The sequence below is a fragment of the Falco cherrug genome, chromosome 7 (assembly GCF_023634085.1).
Source record: "Falco cherrug isolate bFalChe1 chromosome 7, bFalChe1.pri, whole genome shotgun sequence".
Lineage (NCBI taxonomy): Eukaryota > Metazoa > Chordata > Aves > Falconiformes > Falconidae > Falco > Falco cherrug.
In genome coordinates, this window is record NC_073703.1 from 51,618,937 (window position 1) to 51,639,746 (window position 20,810).

At 45.2% G+C, this 20,810-nt stretch overlaps 1 protein-coding gene across 2 annotated transcripts in view; it reads left to right on the forward strand.

The window, feature by feature from the left end:
• The first annotated feature begins 15,610 nt into the window (after positions 1-15,610).
• LOC106631301 (deubiquitinase DESI2-like) overlaps positions 15,611-20,810 on the forward strand; it is a 57,000-nt gene continuing 51,800 nt past the window's right edge. Inside the window, exon 1 of one of the 2 annotated variants that reach the window (XM_027808069.2) lies at positions 15,611-15,726. In XM_027808069.2, the coding sequence (XP_027663870.1) occupies positions 15,719-15,726 (8 nt within the window). In that variant the 5' untranslated portion in view covers positions 15,611-15,718. The remainder of the gene's footprint in view (positions 15,727-20,810) is intronic. The other variant, XM_027808070.2, reaches the window with a different exon arrangement.

Genomic DNA, 20,810 nt, shown 5'->3' on the forward strand with positions numbered 1-20,810 from the left:
GTAGTGGAGAAGGAAGAGGGTATGGTCAGTGAATCCTTTCTCTTTGGCTGTCTTCTAGTAAGCAATAAGCAGAACACATCTGTCACCTGTGCGGTTTGGAGGCACAGCGTGAGCTGGGTTAGAACTGAGTTGTCAGAAGGCAAAACATTTGTGGCCATGTCCTCTGCTCTTGCTGACTTTGACTTCCTACCTGAGTGGGAGCAGGTTTCGCCTGTCAGTGCTCAGAGCTCTGGCCTGGCCTTTTTCCAGCAAATAGAAGAGGCTTCAGACATTCCAGCTGAGCAAAGGACATCTGATGCAAAGCTTTTATCTCCTGACCTTCCAGGGCTTCTTCGAGAGGGGTGAAAGCTTTCCTAGAGGACCTGGCTTTGAAGTGGTTCCCTGGAGAGTTTTCACATCTCCTGGTCTCTTTTAGCTTCTCACTGCTATCAATGCAGCTTATTCTGGGGATAAATCCAACAGCCCTGGTGCTGACTTCTAAGAGAGGAGAGAGAAGTGCCTGCCCCGCACCCTACCCCCAACTTTTGGGCGGTGACAGTTGCAGTCTGCAAGCTTTGCTCAAAGCTGAGCGCTGCTCTTTTTGGGCAGTGTCTGCGTGAATGCGAGCTGGTCGGAGGGGAAATGGGAAGACGATGGAAAACAGCATCATGCTTGCAGCACTATTAGTGGAGCTGTATCCACCAGAAACACAGCACAGAATGTTTCCTGCTAAGCCTATGCATTTTCTCCCTTCACCTGAGAAACTAGTGTAACTTAATGAGATTGGGAGACCCCAGGTACACGGACCATAGTACCTCTAAGACCTGCATATTGGTGGTGGTCTACTGACTGTATGAAAGAACAAAATATGCTTAGGGCCAGGCACAAGGGAAGGAAGGACAAGATTGGTATGAATGAGAGTGAAGGTACTGGTTTCTTCGTAGCTTGGCCTCAGCAAGTCAGACATTGGGTAGGGTATGACCCTTGTCAAGTCCATCTAAAGATGAGATTACCAAAGCATGCTGACTGTGTAACTGTTTCAGTAGAACACACATCAAGGAAAAGTGGAGCTTTAACATGTGGCAAGCATCTGTACAAAGGTGTTTCCCTAGTAGTCCCAAGAGGATGGAGGTGCCATTGGGCACACATGAAACATGCCTCTGGTGGCTGCACTTTGATTCCTGTAAGCTCTGTATTATGTCTTTCTCCTAGATCCTTGCCTCTTGTCTGTCTGCTCTCCTTAAAGCCATTGATGGCCACTGGTTTGCTACTGTGTACCATAAAAAGTTGTGCTCCTGAGCCTATTTCTCTAACCTTGGGTACTCTGCTGGATGGTGGTTTTGAGCTATCCTACTTCCTTCTTTCTGGATGCTGCCTCCCTCACAGATTCCTACAGCTGTGATAAGGCAACACAGGGCAGTTTGTAGGGAACTATTCAGATTATATTCTGCTGTGGATTCTTTAGTTCCTGTACAAATGGTTGATCCCCTCTTGCATTGTAGTCCCAGGGGAGGTAAGCTCATCTTTGGTCAGTGATGAGTAGTGGAGTAGTACAAAGGAGATGGGGATGTAGCCCTGATGAAGACCTTGTTGGAATAGAAGGCAGGGCTATTCCTGTGCTGTTACACACCCTGTGCATATCTAAAAAGACCTCATATGTGAAAGTCTTCTTACTGCTAGCAGTGAGAGTCAGAGATGGAAAATTCAGGTGTTCTGAGTCGTTACAAGCGTGGCAGAAACATAGCTGAACTGGTGCAAAGGATATTGTTGACTGTCCCTCAGCTGCTGAGGTCAGGATACATTCCCTGGTTGGATGTGTTTAACTAAGTGGCAGGGACAGGAGATGCCACTAAGCAGATTTTAAAAAAATTTCTTTAAGCCAACATTTTCTGGAATCTGGCATCTGAATCTCTCTTCTCATACCATGCAGAAGAGATGTGATTAGCAAAGGGGTTTCAAAAGCAATGCAGTTCAGTATAATGAAAAACACCTGACCTGTATCTGATTCCATTTGGGATCTCAGTAACAGCTGCAAATGAGGCCAAGCTGAATTCCCTCAGCTTAGTGAGATCTCAAGAGCCCCTTTGGAGTATGCCCAGAATACAAAATACCACTAACCCCCTTGCCTTCATTAGCATGACAGTTCCTGAGTGAGAGAGGACGTGTATGTGTGTGACTTGGTAGCAAAAGGTGGAGTTGTACTGCTTAAATTTCTAAGGATGAATTCGTTGAGGCCTTGGTGCTTGATGAGGCTGGAATGCTTTTAAGCTGGGGAAGGAGAAAGGTTGAATGCCTGCTGGGATTCCATTTTGCAAGTGGTTCTTTTCTCTATAATGACAAGGATTGTTCTGCTGCAATGTGTTTTTAGTAAAAACTGGCCTTTTTTGTCCAAAAGGCTAGGTTTTTTTATCAGGAAACATCGTTTTCCCACTCGGTCTCAGTGGGATTTACCAAAGGAAGCAAATTTCTTTCTTCTCCATTGTCCGTGGAGAGACTCTGGGGAGCAGGTAAAGGGATTTTAGCAAAGTGAGAATAATAATGCACTGAACTCTTGTCAGAAGTTGAGGGTTTTATATGTATGTGAATCTATGTGTACATGTGAATATACACCCATGTGCATATATAATGAAACCGTGAACGCCTTTGTGGAAAAAATCTCCATGCCAATATTTTCAGTTTCATCAGATCATCAGACTTTACTTTTCAATTCTAATAATCCAGGTTCCTTTGGGGCTGGTCAAAATCTGCACCTGTGACTTCACCCTTCAGTTGGCTTCAGTCTCTATGTTGGATCAAACCTGTTCATTGTATAGCCCCCCTCTCCCTTGTTCTCTGATGTGTTGGATCTATAGCCTCTGCATCCTCATGTGATAAGATTGGTACAGCCACTGGCATCCCAGAGGGGTCTCCAGAGCATTACACGTGGTCATTCCAGAGTGGGATGGGGAGGCCTGATGAATTGACATCATGCACCTCTTCTCTATTACCCTCCACCTACCCAGTTCAACACGACAGATCTTCCTGTTGTATCTTTTAAATTTTTTTTCTCTCTTCTATTTTTCTCTTTTCTCTCTTCTCTTTTCTGTCTGTTTAGGCTGTACCCTTGGCTTAGTCACTCCATAGTGCTCTCCATGTCAGGAGCATGCCCTTGTGTTACAGTGGAGCCTTGCATGGCTTAGCTCTGCTGCTTTGGCACTGAGGGAACTCTCTGCTTTTTCACCCAGATAGCAACATTTCACCTTGATACATTAATTGCGTCTTTGTTGGTTCCCACTTCAAGAGTTGCATCCCGGGCACTAGCAGGCTGGTGTGTCTGCAAGCCAGGGCTCTTTGATGGTAGTGCTAAGGTGGCATAGTTCTCATCTGATACTTTGGCACATCTTAGCCAACACAGGGTTTGTGCTGGGCTGTTACTGCCTGACAGCTGTTTTCATCTGTCTTATTTAGTGATGAGCAGGAAATTATATAGGACACACCATTTGGGTCTATGTATCCCCTAAGGCTTTATTTTCATGAAAAATGCAGGTGTTGCTGCTGTGCTTTAACTGAGCTTTTTAGCTGTTGAAATGTACCAGAAGCAGTTGCTATTTCTATGGCTACTTTGATATGTTTTGGTTTCTAGATCAGCAAGGACCACCCATTCAACTCAATTGATTTGCAACGCAATTGATTTATTTTCCCACCATTTTTTTATCACATCTAAAAATAAAAAGAAATTCTATCAGTAGCCAGATCCATTCCCTGCCCTTTATCAAACAATAGATAACAAGATCTAACTGGATTTCTTAGTGGAAGTCAAGAGAGAGGTTGGGAACAGAACAAGAGACAAAAGCTAAGCCTGGTGTCTCCTCACCTCTGAAAATCTGAGGCACAAGTGCGCCAAGACTGCCATAGGGTGGGTTTAAAAAGGGTCAGTTTTCAGCTCCTGCCTCCTCCCTTTTCCCTTCCCTTCCCCTTTTCCCGTCAGCTTTTCTGTAAATCATCTCCCTTTTCAGGCTGTTCCAGGGTTATAGAAGCAGAGGGGCTGTTGAGATCTGTCCCATGTCAACATGAGCTCCCTGGCCAGGATTTCCGCTTGAGCTCAAAGCCAACTTCTATGGCAAGAGGAAACTGGGAAGAAAGATACTGCCTTGGCCTCGTCCTGTTGGTGAGAAAGGGCAGTGGTGCTGGTTTTGGGGTAGAGGTGATACATAGAGGCTATTTCTTCTTGCACACTTCTTATCACAGACTCTGTTACAGACCCTGTGGGAGCCACACCAGCCTGTCTCCTGCTCAGCAAATCCTGCCCAGGGAGAGCGTTTTACTCCTCTCCTTTTCTCCTGCCATGACACTGTCACTTTTTCCTGTCATTCCCCACATCTGGTGAGTGAGATTAGGAGTTAGAAAGGAAGACAGGTGCTGGTCTGGGGATTCACAGCCCCCTCACAGGAGAAAGGGAGAGGGCTGAGTAGGGGTTAAGACCCTTCTGCTCCAGTAAATCCTCAGCCGTATGAAGTACACAAGTGCGTTCCAGGTATAACTGGTATCTTTGGAGCCTTATCACAGGGACAGCCACTTTGTCTCCTGAGTTAAGTGTAACAATGCTAAGGTTTTGCTATATATTCTGGAGTGCTCATGTCACTGCAGCAAAAGTGCATGTGAAATGAAGGTAGCAGGTGTGGCATGCTTTAAGGATCCTTTAAGGATAAGGATTATCCTATTGGAGCAGATGAAAGAGCAGATGATGTAATTGAAGCCCCCAGGTTCTTTAGACAAGATCTATTGGAGACTGCAAGGTACAATCCTCACATCGTTGTAAGGCATGTACTAATCTTAGATTTAGCATGTGACAATCAAAATCTAAGTCATAAAGCATGGAAGAAAAATTACACTATACGAGCAGGAGTGTCAAATCTGAGAAGCTGGAGGATTTTGCTGTCTCAGTCTATTGTTGTCCTGTGTGCTGTGTCTTGTGCTTACCCTGCCTCTGTTAGAATACTGCTAAGGGTGTATTTTGCTTTTCAATAAGGAGTCATTTGCTAAGTAATAATCATGCAGGAACTTTTATTCTAGGCACACCTATCCTTCAAACTAACATCTTCACCCTAATTCAGAGCTGGAGTTCCTTCCTTGCAGTTATTTTATCCATGAGAATTATTGTTGTTATAGAGGGTGACTGTGATTACTGCTGTGCAAAGATGCAAGAAGGGCAAGGCAGGAACTATGTGTTTTTTCAAGACACACAGAATGATAAATGAAATCTCTTAGTGGAATAAAATAAGCAGAGACAGGAAGAGTGATCAATAGGCACTAGACTGTAAGATGGGGTCTGAGCAAGGCTTAAAGCATGTGATCTGGGAATGTTTGAAAAGAGAACCAAAGATGCATGTGTGCGTGTATGTGGAGGGCTATGAGTGAAAATGAAGGTGTCAGGAATGATGCTGAAGGAGCAAGGCACAGAGTTCACTGGGAGGAGCAATCCTGCTATGGGGTTTTGCTTTGTTGGTGGAAATAGAACCTTGTGTATATTTTTGTGAGCCAGCAGGACTGTACCTGCATCACACCTTGACTAATATCATCATTTTTTCCTAATAGGAACATAGATAGGCCTCTGATACTGACATACTGCTTAGACAGAGTAGGCAACACAGGAAGAATTACACTATTTTATTTTGTTTCATTATTTTATTTTTAATTTTATTTCAGGGCTTTAACCAGAAGGAAGCAGATACCACTGTCTCTGTTAGGCTAGGTTATGGCTGTAGGTGGGAATGCGAGTACTTTAGTGTTCATGACACCTGCAGTGAGGAACTGGCAAAACAGGCAAACTGATGTATGTCTGAAGCAGTATTGACATTTTTTACATACTCATTCCATTACTTCAAACAAAGTTATGAGGATGAGCAGTACTTCAGGAAAAGTGGGTGCCTACTGGCTATTCATTCCAGTATTGATCTTGAAAAATCGCATACCTAGGCCTGTTGCCTTCAGTTTTTCAGTGACTGAGGGTTGAAGGAGTCTATGTTAGCTGTGGATCTTAAGATCACTAAATTCACTTAATTCCTATAATAATAAGCTAGTCCATTAGCCTGCAGTGCCACCTAGCCTCCTCATCCTTTGGAAAGCAGGAAATAATGGCGTGAGTATTTAGAAGGATAAAAACTACTTGGAAAACATTAATGTAATGATCTTTTTCCCCCTTTCTTTAAAGATAAAATAATTCGATCTCATCAGAAGATTTTCATCAGCAGTTTGAAAATAGTTGCCCTGGTGTTAGCCAGTGGGGGGGAAAGTGGGAGAAATAGGGATTATTTCTCTTCAAAATGTTAGTTCCTTGTTCAATGCAAGTATTACTCATAATTTGTAAGGTCTGAGCTTGGTAAGGAAGCAGCCAAGCTGGTGCATGACTATTAAATATTTTAACAGTCTGATTCATATCAAAGTGATTCAGAGACTATTGATAGTAGTCCTCTCAATAGTTGCCATGTCTGTGGTGAAGTTGGAGGGGTTAGTGACATACCACTAGTACTTCGTGGCATTTCATAGCGTTCCTGAGTTAAAAGTGTGCAGAGAAATGAAGGCAGCAAATGGAGTTCTGCTGAGATGCTGATATTAGCATTTCGGCTACCTGAAGAAGTCATGCAGAATTGGCTTGCATTCATGGCTGGGTCCCCGGGCAGACTGCTGAGGGGGAAAAACAGCCCTGGGAAAGGGGAACCAAGGCTCTGCTGCCTACCCTGCCCATGCATACCTTGGGGAGCCAGGCCTGCTGCTTTCCCATTCCTCTTTCTTCCCTGATTCTTTATTGGGTGAGAGGAATTTGACGTACTTGGGTTTGGAGAGTAGCTACCACAGAATAGCTGTTTGGCTGTGTTTCATGGGGAGCCGTGGTCCTGAAATTGGAGGAAGAGACTGAGGCATTAGCAAGGATGCAACAGCATCCCAAAATCAGGTTGGACGCAGGAGGTTAGTGAAGGGTAAGAAACACATCCTTATATCCATGAACTCCACCACCTGTGTCTCTACCCTACCTGCCAGTTGAACCTTCTCCATCACTGTTGCAAAACAGAATGTTTTTTCCTTACCCTTTGGGTGGCTGGGTTCACATTTTTTGCTTGCTCTTCAGGTGATGATCTGATTTCTGTGTTACAGGGTTGTTAGTAAGTGATGGGGAAAATAAATTCAAATAATCCATTTCTGACCAGTATATTTCCAAGACATCTGTGATAGCTTCTGCCTTCCTAATTAACAAATGTATTTAATCTGAAGCTTTGGGGTTTGGTAGCTCTGTAGAAACAAACACACAGCTTTTTGCTTAGGCAGCGTTAACCAGAATCTCCCTGCATTTAGACTTGACAAAGTTTAGCACATCAGTCCTTCACAGAAGACTGCAAAGAGTGACAAAACCTGGAGCTGCTTTCATGGTGTCGACAAAAATAGGCAGACAATGGAACATGTGCACTGCCACAGGCTGCCTTTGTGCAGTGGGCTCTTTCAGTTAGTATGCCATTGCCAAGACCTCAAATTAAGCTCAACAAATGTGGATGGGATGGGACACCATTACTGGTTTCCTTTGGTATGGATTTCAGCTTATGTTATAGCTGTATTCATAAACATTGGTAGCCAGATTATGCCATGTGTACCCCAGCAGGCTTATGAAAATTTGGGGGTGGGAGGAACGAGGGGGGAAAAAATATCTATTGAATTCCGTCTCCCATTCCTTCGAGATTTTCTTCTTTAACAGCAGGCATTCTTTCACTGTTTGATGATCTTTTTATATATGAAGAATGTTGTTTGAGAAGGCACTGCAGTGGGTTTTGGCTTGTCTAAATAAGGAATCATCTGAGTAGTATACACGTGTCTAACAGCCTGTTTGCTCTTACAGATTACATGTAAGGGCCTGTTAGAGCCCTCCGGGTATGTCTTATGGAATATATTAGGTTAAACAAAACCCATCACTAAGCCTTGTAAAGCTGTGAAATGCTATCCACATTCAGAGATCTAATGAATCGACTGAGCTGCCCACTCTACCTAACCAAGCAAGAGATGAGGTGCTCCTGGGGAGTTAGTAAGCTGCCATCTTTGCTTAGGCATAGATCAAAATCTCACTCTTTAAAATTAACAGAGGTTTATTAACAGAAGTTTTTAAGTGACAGGTATTAAAACTAGTAACAAAATGAACTAACTAAAGCTGGCATGGTGGTACCTGTGGTGCTGGTCTGTAGAGCATAGCAGTCTTGAACCTATCAGAAGGCACTTGTGGATGAACCTGCCATCAGATGTGGTATTTGATGTGTCACTCTAGAAGCTAAAAGGTTCCTTGTGTTGTCTGGATGCTATCATAGCTCCGGAGAATCACAGCATGCTATTGTATCTGCTGGCTAATCACCCAACATGAATAGCAAGTAAAACAAGAAAAGGGAGTTAAGCTTTAGTATTCTGAAACAAAAACAAACCAACAACCAACCACAGTGATTTGTGAAGAAATTAATACAATCCAAGTAAAGAGAGTGGAGCACTTGTAATTACTAACCACTGGTTAATAAGCTGTAAGACTAGCTTACAAGTTGCATTTTACCCTACTTTGCACATACAATTAAAAAAATCAATGGAAAAGTTAAAAATTAGGACCAGTTTTGAGACACCTTTCAATATTTTTGTGATTTCTTCATTTCCTTTATGTTCAGGTTCTATGAAAGCACTGCAAAGAGAAGCTTAGGTATAGAATAAAGAATACCTGAATTCTGTGAATACGTTGTGATGCACATAAGCATCTCTTTAATCAATGCCCTGTACCACTGGCTTTGGTAGCTTTTCTGCAATGGGTGGAATGCAGCTATGATGCATCTGCAGTATACGATACTCAGCTTGACTGAAAAAGAGACATAATACCTGGGCATCTAATGCCTGGACACGAATCAATAGGCAGCTTGAGGGTGCTGGCACAGTGTAGCTTAGTAGCTAGGGAACATGTCTAGGAGGAGGTGCCAGAGCTCCCATCTCCTTTTCTGCGGATTGTCTTCACTCAACGTTAAATGCATAAATTGCTTTGGGAATGGAGCCCAGGGCTCTTGCATGCTGTGCTGTGTGGTGAGCAAGAAGGATGTAAGGTGCCTACACCTACTCTGTAATCTGAAGGTTTGGGTGCTTTCCTTGATGGGGTGAGCTGTAAAACTGCAGGACTAAGAGAGCCCAGGTTTCCAGTTCCCTGTAATCTAACTAACAGGTGACTATGCAAAAAGCAGTCAGTGGTCTCAGCAGTGTGTTTTTTGAAGGAGATTGGCCTCTTCTTCAGGATTCTGTGTTCCACTGCCAACGTGTGATGGGGGGATCAGAGCACATCAGGCAGACCAAGTTATCTGGGGGTGTTACATACCACCATGCTGATTTTCTGGGTGTCTGTCAGACTGCAACAGCAGTAAGGAACCACAGTGCCTTCATTGGAGTAGTTCTGGTAATGCTCAGCAGGGTAACAAAGATTGTTCTGGTCCAAGAGGGAGACAGCTTAGACACACACAGAGTTAAGCAGCATCTGGCTTTTTGGATTACAGCTTATGTGAGTACCTGTCTTCTTCTTTGCAAGTGTGGCATTGCACCTCGCTTCAGTTCTCTTTGATCCCGACTTGAGCAGATTTGCTGTTTGGCTGAAGGCTGGTCACGTTCCTTCCCCTATACCTCTGTAACACAGCATTGATGATGTACCTTCTTTCTTGCCGTTCACCTATACCATCGCTCTAAATTACCACCTTTCATTGAGTAGGTGCAGTTGCCTTGTGTGTGTTCATACAGTGCCCAATAAGAGGACCTGCTCCCCCCTCCAGCTTCTAAACATTATTATAACATAATGCAGCCTCTAAACATTATTGTAACATAATGCAAATAAATAATCTGAAGATGTTGTTGATGGAAGAACCCATTTCATGAAACCTGTTTAGCTCCTCAGATACACAACAAAAATTACTGTTACTTTGTACTGTCCCTTTTAACTGCATGCATTGGCTGCTCTTGAACCATTATTGTTTGTGCTGTGAATTTCTAATCATAATAACAACTACTTGCCTAATCCTCAGCATCAGAATGAACATGAATGCTCAGCATTTTCACCCCAGTTTCCAGGTTGAAAGTCTCTATGTACATTGCTTGGCTATCAGTTGACAGTGTTGCTTTATGTAAGCAGAGATGATAAGAGTCCTGTAGTCCTCTGGGGCCTGCCCATGGCCCAGGAGCACCATTTAAGCCCAGCCTGGGGCCATAAGTCTGTGCCCCAGCAGTGCCTGCCCCAGTGGCATAGGTAGGATGCTGGTCTCCAGCTCTGCCCTTCTTGGCCTGACCCAGGGGCTGATGTTTCAGCTTGACTTTAGACCTGCCTTCTCTTTATGAACTTGCCTGATGATCTGGGCTCTTGGCTGAGTGTGGTGGCCATCTCCAGGCCTGCCCTGTGCACCTCACTCATGGGTTGTGGGATAGGGCCCTGGGTAGTGACATCCCTGCCCTGCCAGCCCTGTTGCTGCACTCAGGTGCCTTTCCCTTTAGGAGCTGACAGCCTTCTTTCCCCCCTGACAAACAACTTAATATGAAGAAGCTGGGAAGTGTAGCTGCAATGAGAAGGGAGACAAAATGCAAACCCAGGAGTGACTCAATGAGGCACTGAATGAAAATAACTTTGTTTTCCCCAGCTACTAACATGCAACCAGCTTTCAGCTACAGATTTCCACAATCTTGGATAAAATCTTTTAAATGGTTGGAATCATCCAATTTAACTCTTGTTCTTTCCCTTTGTGGAGCCACCTGCAATTAAATATTTCATATATTTCCTTACATAGGGCAAAGCACAAGCCCTCTGCCATTGCTAGCATCATGTGCTGATTTTGTCTCCCCATTTTTTCCCATATCCCACACTCAAGTCAGACCAGAATCAGTCAGCTGCTTGGTATATGCAAATGTATTGGGTAGAAATGAGATAAACCTCTTTCAACCAAAATACCTCCTCTGACACTCCTGGAATAAGGCTACAAAGCTCCAGCACCTACCCAGGAGGTGATTTATTGTTGTAGGTGGAGGAAGGGCAACGTGACTCTCTTTACATTCTTGAATACCCTTCACAATTCTCAGCGACCTGAAAAAATACTCTCTCTAGTTTGTAAAAGGCCATTTTATACTTACTTCAAAAAGGATAGTCTTGGCTAATATGCTCAGAACGGGATAATAATGACAAGTTGATATGGGCAAAAGCACTATATACAATCCAAAATGACAAGTTGTCAAAAAGTATAACGGACAGCCAGGGGTGGTGTACCTGACGTGATGACAAGAACATTAAATTTCTTAAAGTTTCAGCTGGGCAGCCCTGCTGTGAAACATGCTTGAAAGCCCCATTGTGTACTGGGTTGCTAAGGAGCCTTTGAAAGTGCATGAGGGGAAAATAAGGAAATAATTTAAATTAAAATTCCTGAATAGCAGTACAAGTAGACAAACCCTCAGATATGACCATCACCTCTAATACATCTGTTAGTTCTCTCTTGTGCTGCAGTTCTTTTGTTCTTGTCCCCAGTGGAATCTCACAGCAGGGTTTACAGTGGCAAGTCACTTTTGTGTCTGGGACCTGGGGGAGGTGGTGGAAGTTCTTAGTTGCTGCCTTGGTTAATGTACCTCGTAATTACTGAAGGTTGTACCTGGTTCTTTATTTTCTATTCCATGCTAGATGGTGGTATTTTCCTTTTAATCCTTCTCACCTCTTTCTTAATCTAAGAACACGTGTAAGACCACATTGTCTGCTTTAGACAGTGATCCTTGAAGATGCATACTTACTTATGTCATGAATAGTCTGTGAGGATGACCACAGTTAAACTCAAATACATGAATATCTTTGAAGGGAGCACTAGGGATGTGAAGAATTTGAGAAAATCAGGCCTTGCAACAGGCTGCTTAACTGTGAATGAAGGTGTTGTCTAGCTTTAGGCATATGTATGGGAAAAAATGTGTGTTTCTGCTCTGTCCTAAAAGTAGCATAAATGGTTAAAAGAAGAATTCAAAACAGATTCCAAAGCTCCAGTTATTCTAACCAGTAGTAAGAAGAATCTTCCTTTTCCTCTGTATTTGCAATTAATTTAAAACTTAATGTTTTTACAGGGCAAGACTTAGCCCTACTGCCAACAGGCACCAGAGTGTATCTGCAGAATTGTACTCTTGCACCTGAAACAGAACAGTTCAGTTTCTTGACTGGTATCAGCCTGAGCTGTTGATGAAACACTTCAACGCAGCCCAAAGCAAATCAACCCTTGTGAAGAGTTTATGTGACTCTTAAACAGCTTATATTAATGTTAGGACATTTGTATTCAGACTGATGCCTTCTATCTGGAGTTGGAATAAGTCACTTAGAATAGCATGGGGTAGAAAAGGGAACTTTCAAAGGATATCTGAAACACTGATGAGGCTGTCATCATTCGGAACAACTTCTTTCTGTGAAGGGGAAGAAAAGGGAGCCTGGAGCAGCAACATTCTTAACGTAGCTCTGGCAGTTACATTTCGAGTTAGGGGAAGCAAACCCAGGTCTTAATGTGCAAGTGGCATTTACTGTCTCCCCTACAGCAAAAGTCCTTTAAATAACAAATACACATGTAGACTGGCTTTGATCTCTTAAAGCAAGAAAATGAGTTTAAAGACAAATGTTTGGTTTTAATTTTTTTTCCCCTCTTCTGTTTCTAAAATTTAGAAGTGAAATTCTGGTCTTAATTTATAACCCACCACCCCATCACCCTGTGATTATTTTAGAAATGTTTACAGGACAAAACATCTAAGCTTCTGCCTGCCTGTCACCTTTCCCAGATCCTAGTTATTTATAGATATCTGCCTCTGGAATATGGATCTGGATTAAGTCTCTTAATTTATTTAGTGAACTCTTGTCGCAGCACTCTCCAAACTAGCCAGCTGCAACAAGGTCTTTTACCATCTCATACCAACACACTCTTCATGCCAGTCCCTCTGCTGCCTTCTCCTAGTCTCACCTCACCCAGGGCACACGCTTTCCCTCTTCTCTCTGCTTCTTCCTCCTCTCTCTTCCTTGGCTGCCCAGCCACACCTGCACCTTATCTACATCAGCCAACCCGCCCCTGAAGCCAGCCCACAGTTGTGTATTATCAATGCTGATTAACCCAGCTTCATTCCTCTACAAACTCTGGGCACAGCAGACACTGTAATTATTTTAGCAAGTAAGCATGTGGACAAGTGTGGGAAGAGCTTGAGTGCTGCTTTTCTTTTCCAATTACATCAGTCAGTTTAACATCAGCTATTCCCTCTCCTTTTAAGTCTCCTTAAAACATCACCATCGCCAGAGCAGGACACATACTCAAAAGTGACAACCTCAGAGTATCTTTGACAGTTTAGCCAGAGCCCTGGGGGATTTGGTAGGAGATTTATTTTACAAGTTAGGGCATGCTGATGGTCCCCCTTGCAGAGGGAGGTTTTCGTTGCTTCGTAGTCTTTAAAATGATGATGGGGGTATAGTCTGTCCTCTGGGCAGTATCTGGACTCTGAGATGGTGGGGAGCAGGAGGGGGTACCTTCCCCTACCTGTAGAAACTGCTCCTGCAGGTCCAGGCTGCTGAGCCAGATGGTTAATGGCATCTAACAGGGAAGTTGGAGTTGGTGGGTCAGAGGGCCAGGGGTGCTCTTGAGGTGCTGGCCCAGCCCCTGTGCCATGTGTGCGGAATTGCCTAGTCCACCCATGGAATGACTAGCCTGGATGAAATTAATGTGCTGGAGTCTGTCCAGGCCTGAGGCATGGCTTTGCTCTCTCAAAATGCCAATGCATATCACTAGGGCAAAGCAGTTCTGGGTCTCCTTCAGCGGTGGCTGGAGGGAAAGTTTAACGTTTGACTCCGCTGGGCTGACACTTAGCTGTGCAGGATGTGGACTCACTTTTCTTCGTGCTGCCTGTCTTCACCACAGATCCTCCTGCACAATGTAACAAGTAATTTACAAGGCTGCAGCTCTACGATCTTTTCCTTCTGCTCCTGACAAAGGGAGGTGAGCCTTTTCCAGGACGGGATGATTCCCATCCAGCTGAAGACCGTATAGGGAAGGGCTGGGGCATGCTGGGCTTTGCTGATGTAACGGGCTGCCTGCAATTTTCATTCAGATCTGGTTGGCTGTGAGCTGGCAGAGAGCCTCAGATACGCCTCCATCTCAGATGAGGTCATCCCTGCTTCCCTGCTTTTTTTTTTTTTTTTTTTATGGGGGGTGCTGCTTCAGAAGAGTCTGCGGTGTCTGAACGTTTAAGGGTCAGCGTGACAATTGCCCCACCGCTGCAAATCTCGGGGGGCAGGAGCCCCCTCCTCCCCCTCCAGCTGCACCCTTTCCCAGCACCATCGCAGACCCTGCGCTCCCTTTAAAGCAAAGCGAGAGGAGGAGCAAAAGGAAGAGGAATTTACCGCAGTGGATTTTGTAATTGACTCTCGCGTCCAGGTCAGGGGGCACTGTTTGCTGGCGAGGCATGGCAGAGCCGTCCGGGCCTAACACGAGTATAAAGTAGCTCCAGGACGACAGAAACTCCAGACCCCGCCGCTGCTAGAAGTGAAACTACTCGCCCTGCCCAGGCGCCCTGTCCCTTCCCCGCCCTCCCGCGGCGTGCCGTGCAGGGATGCATCCAGCCGGCAGGGGACGGGGTAGGGCCCCCCGGCTGTCAGGCAGTAGGGGCTGCCCGGCGCGGGCCGAGAGCACCCCGCAGTAAGGACTGAGCCCTGCGGACAGCAGAGCAGCATCGCCGGGGGTAGCCGGCCCCGCACCGCGCCTGCGAGGGACCATCGCCCGCTCGGCACCCTCCGAACTCCAGCCCCGGCGCCGGGTCATCCCGCGTTACCTCCCTCGGAGAGCTGCCCGCCAACTTCGGCGCCGACGCCAGCTCTGCCTGCACGGCTGTGGGCAAGATGGGGGTCGCGGCACCCCCCCTCCGCGTCGGGGGCAGCCAGCCCTTTCCTCTTCCTGCCGCCGCCGCCGAGCCCCGCGCCGGAGCCCCTCTGGCACAGCCCCTTCGCCATGTGCTGCCCGGGGCGGGGAGCCCGCCGCGGCGCGCCTGAGCCGGCCGATCAGCACCGCGGACAGCTGCCGGCCGCCCGGGGCAGCTCCCGCCGCGCCAGGGCGCGGGGCCGGCGGCTCTGCCCGCCGAGAGGGCGCCGGTGCGCGGCTCCGGGCCGGCTCCGGGCCTCTGTGCCCCGGCTGCTGGCAGCCCTCCGCCGGCACGCCGCTCCGCCGAGCAGGGCTCCAAGGGGTTCCACACGCCCCCCCAGCCGCCTCTCGCCCGGTGCCAGGAGAGGGCTCGGCTTTGGGCTCGCGGTCTGTCCGTCTTCCGTGGATCGGGGCTTACCAGCCAGGACGGTGCCGGGGTACAGCGCCGTGTGAGCCTGCGGACCCCGAGGTGCGCTACGGAGTTAGAAAGAAATCTCGGATCTGGCGCACTGTGGAGGGGTAACGTAAACCCGATACAACCAGCAAACCCAGCCCAAGCCTTCCTGCCTCCCTGCAACCAACTTTACACCCCCCACCGCCACCCCCACCCACCCCCACAACCACAAGAATTCCCTGCTTTCCTCCTCCCTCCACGCTCCTTCCTTCGGAGACTGTAGGATGAGGCATTTCCTTCTATCTGGCTCAGGGTAAAGGCATACCCTGGGGGCAGCGACACACATCTGGCAGGGACTGAAAGGTTTTAATCCAGCCTCTACTGCAATCAACAATGGCAAATGAACCGGTGATTCTGAACGTTTATGACATGGTGAGTATGAAACAGTACTGATTTGGGGGGGGGGGGCGGGGGGCGGGGAGCGACAGTGGGGCTGGGTGGGAGTTTGTGCTTGGAGGCAGGCATTGCATGAAGAGAAGCCAAGCACAGATCCCCAGAGAGGCTGATCCCCACCTGCCCCCCCAAACTCCTCATCATGTTCTAGCTGGCAGAGATGATGCTGACCCTGGCTTTTTCCTTTGAAACGTTTGGCTTTTTGGTTACAGGTAAAACTGTGGCCGATTTTCTGCAGGATCTTTCAGGAGCAGCACTGGGTGAGGGGAGGACTTTTTAATTTCCAGTGTCCCAGTTAAGGAAGGAGATGTGATCACTTCTCTCTTTGTTAGAGATAATTGTCCTTTAATTTTGAGTGAGCAAGCACTGCCATGCTGTGGGGAAGGGGTCAGGATTTCATCCAGGGAGGAGGAACAACTGTAGAATTGCAGCAAGGACAGAGTTTCTAGGCTAATAATTTGGATCAGTCCCTCATATGCATAAGATTGTATGTATGTAACCTCTGAAGATTAATTGCAACAACAGGAGTAAGAAATTGTCTGAACTGGTGAAGTTTCAGCACAGGGTGGAGCACAGGGATGTGCTTCTTGGCAATGTTTCCTGAAAGTTCAGTGTAGCAACTGGTTTCCTTGCCCTCCTCTTGCAAGGGGGGATGTGGGTGGGAATTACCTGTGCTAACAAATCAGAAGATCCAAGTCCTAGCCTTGGCACAAGCTCACAAAGAGTAGAAGGCTTGGCACAAACTGTTTGCTTTCTGGTCTGAAAAGAGCTTAGGAGAGGCATGATCAGACAAGGAATACTTTGATGATGATGTACTTCCCCTCTGGTTTTTGTTTATGAACTAATGTTAAAAAAAACCAAAACCAAAAACACCCCCCAAAAGTAGTTTTCCAATCTTCCAAGAATTTAGTGAACTTTTCTGGGGAAAATACAACTTTATGAGGCCCAGGCACTGACTGAGCTCTAAATATCTAGCTCCAGACTTTTAAGATTATGGCATAAATTTGTGTTTTGTCATCAGGGAGTGACAAATTTCAACTGGAAGCCTACAGAATAATGTTGGTTTCCCTGTTGGGGGAATCCAGAGAATAGACACCAAAGAGATTAGGAGTGGGTTGCTGTAAATGCAAAACCTCTTCTTATTACAAAGATTAAGTGATCTTCTTTTGACTTAAAAAGCTGGGTTGTTTTCTGAGAGAAGAGGGAGTGGTAAGGACTATTTTGGTAGGTATCTGTATTGAAGGACAGTCTGAAAAGCACAATTACAGTGGCTTGAAGCTGCCTCTTCCAGAGCTATTATTGGTAAAATTGAGTAAGTTGGTGTAAAATCCTTCCCCTAAACTTTGTTCTTGAGTGTTTAATGGTCAGTTGTGTTGCAGCCCAAACTGTGAACTCCCCCATGCTGTTCTTCTTCCAACAGGTCTTGTAACCCAAGCAAGTGGTAGCTAGTGCTTGGTAACAAGGGACTGGCATTGCAAATGCATACACAAGAGTTTCTTGTTAATACTTCGAGGAAGATAAAGGAACCCCTTTATGTTGCCCTTTTATTATGTCAGCTGTCTTCCTTGCAACTCTTTTAGTTTGTTTTGCAGCTTGCTGTGGTCTGAACTTTCCTCTCTGTCATTAGCCACTGTTGAGCTGTCCCAAATCAGTGAATATTTTGCTACTGAGCTGAAGAGATCCAAATACTGGATGGACATGGCCTTTGCCTTTTTTTCATGTGATTTGCACCAAAGATGAAGTCTAAAGGACTTACAGGAGAAGGGACTTGTTGTTCATAGTCACTGTGTTCTGAGATGGACACCCAGACACAGTGAACTGAATTGAGGTCATCCATGTAATTCAGACTGAGTAATTTTTGCTGCTTAGGAAGCCATGAAAACTTCCATGTGTGAGTACTAACTCCATGGGTTAACCACTCCGTGCATAGAAACCGTTCTATTTTCATATAGCATCTGTTCGACTACCACTGAGTCACCTCTAGTTCAGGTCCTACGTTGTGATTATTGAGGCTACATGCTTTTCCATTGCTGCTATGGTTTTAACACCATGGAGTTTGGAATGTAGCCATGCAGAATTTGCACTTTGTTACACTGTGGTGGGGAATTGCGGGGGAACTGGGAAATGAGCACATTTGCTTGAATGACTGTTGGAAAACTAGCCTCAGTGAAAAAAAAAACAACAAACCAACAGCTGGGGATAACAATTAACTGAATGTAAAGTTCTGCTTTCCTGAGAAGGCACATGACCCCTGTATGGCATCTGGAAGCACTTACACTGCAGGAAAACTTACCCCTAGGGCCGAAGTCCAATTATGGGCTTTGTGCAGCTATGAAACACCCACTCTGTGTAGTCTTGTGTATTTAAAGATTATAGCTATTTATCCTTTTACCCATTAGATACGTACCAGGCTTCTTCTGGAAAAAAAGTGCTTCTATTTAATGAAGTGTTTTGCACAAACAGCTGAAGCAGGTATGTCTATTTGTAGACTTATTTTATTCAGCGTAAAAGAATTGAGCAAAAATCACTGGGTATTCAAGTGTTCAGAATATCATCATCAAAAGCAACTTCTCTCACCCTTGGCACGCAGGGTGATTATATCCTGGTTTATCTGTTACTAAAGAGCTTTTACACACTTGTAGACTTGCAAAACAGATAGGGCAGGAAAACTTTGCTGCTCAACCAGGATATTTTAAAGAATGAATATGCAGGATATTAAACTCTGATTTAAGTGTGAACACAGCATAACAATATGGATCAAGGGTTTGATCATGGATGAATCTCTTTCCCAATCTGAATCCAGCTATCGTGGACTTACTCTAAGCTGTTCAGAGACCTGCATGACATAACTGAGCCTATAAAATCTATGACAAGAATTTGCTCTGATCAGTCAGTTATCACTTTGCCTTTAGAGGGATAAATCAAATTCCCCTCCATAACCTGCAGCTCTCTTTCCTCCACTCCACCTTAATAAGCTGTTTATCATGGATCAGATCACAGGGTTACTTCAGCTGGGATATCATCCTTTTTCCTCATGGCTTTAAGTCTTTGTGGCTTGCTTTGGAATAGTTGACTTAATCACTGTACATTAATAAATGTTGCCTACTTAAATCAGACAGAAGAGTAACTGCAATTATTGCTTAGGTTTAAATCTTTAACAAGCAAGCTAAACACATTCCACTAAAAATACTTCACTTGGAGGAGATTCAAGTTGGGAGCCCTCATAGTATTTTCAGCTTATTGCATAGCACATTTATGCTATCAAATTAAAAGCAAAGATATTCATATCACTGATGTCCCTCTTTTATTACAGATATGGTTGTCCTGAGTTTCCACTGTCTTTGCAGCTGATAACATACAAAACTGTCATTTTAATCTACTGGTGGGTTTGCTTACTGTTTATGCTGGGGAAAATGAGCCCCTACGATATGCTGCAGACAAGAATGCAGAGCTCTGGTCAGCAGGGAGCCAAGGAGCAATGGTGTAGGGTCTGTTTGGATGAGAAGGGTGAGCCTCTTAGCCGTGTCCCACTGTTATTCCATTGATGCCAATGACATTACTTGTCACCCTCTCTGGAGTGAATGACAGGGAAATAAGATTCAGGTCACTGTAGACACACTAGCTCTGAGTTTTTTCCCTGTGACTTCCAACTTCAGAGAGGTAGCCCAAATGTTATTATTTATAATGGTTCTCCCATATTCTTTCAGTTTTTTCTATAATTTGCCGCCTAAATGGCTGAAAGCAAAGGGTGGCCTGGCAGGTGACTGAGTGAGGTCTCTCTTGCTTCACTGATCGGTGGGTGATGGTGTCATTGGATTGGACGGATTTCTCCATCACATGGAATGGATCATCCAAGTGGCCCTGACAGAAAACCAAATACAATAACATTCTTGTCTCCATGGCAGTGATAAAAGCCCCTGTTTTGCCTTTGTGATATTACAGCAAGAAGCCTGTATTGAAGAAGGGGTGGCATTTTGGGCTGAGGGTGTAAAAGCTTATAGTCATGCATGCAGCTTCTAAGAGTTCCAGTAACATGAATCTCACTCCTGATTGTTATTGGTGTGGTGGAACAGAGCATCCTGTGAGGCTGCATCTGCACAGAGGGCAACATTTCTAGAGAGGGGGAGAAGGAGGAAGAAGGTGTTACAAACCATAAGGGCTTGTGATGAATTTATCTTCCTCCATGGGAGAGAAGCAGTTTCAGTTGTACCACCAAGAAACACTGACCATGGTCTGTGTGGCAAATCACCTTGTGGTCTCCCAGTGGAGGCTGATCAGAGGATGATTACAGCCAGTGAGTGGCTCAGGTGGGGAGAAGAACTCTGATGAAGAGTTTGTTTCCATCTGGCTCTATATGTGTCTGTCATCTTACAATTGCTTTTACATGGATTGGGGCTCAGGGACTGAGGGAATGGTGGGAGGCTGCTGGGTTAAGAAGGAGAACTTGCAAGAGGTAGTCTGGATTTTCTGTCAGTCTCAGGAGAGATGTAGGTGAGATTTTTGGACAAGCAGTTGTGGTGTGGGAACCTGTATGTGGGACTCTTGCATCAGAAACCTGGCATAGGGTGAAAGTTGGGTTTTCTTTATGTACTCTGAGAAAAGGATTGTGAGAGAGTCCCTGTATGAAAAGGACACACCAGCTATCTGTGAGAAAAGGCATAAAGCTAGAGGGTCTGTATGGCCACAGAATAATTACATAACATTTTAGTGCTTTAAGCCAAGTTCTCTGATGCAAAGTAGTATTATGGAGTATTTTTTTGTACTTTTCAGCTTTGTTATATTTAGTATTTTGTTTTAACGTCTTTTGCTCACATGTGATTTGGAGGAGATGACCTGTGTGTAACCATGGAAAACCAACACAGACCCTTCTAGCATCCCTTTTTGGCTTCCTGTGCAAGTGGAAAAGAGAGAGTGAGACTTGGCTACTATAATTAAATGCTTTGGGACTGAAGGAGTAGAGGTGCTTTGTACCTCTAACTTCAGCACATAAGGAGCCTTTGAGTCTATTTTAGTAGCAGCAACAGGATTGCAAGCAGAGCACTTCATTCTATGAAGTGATTATT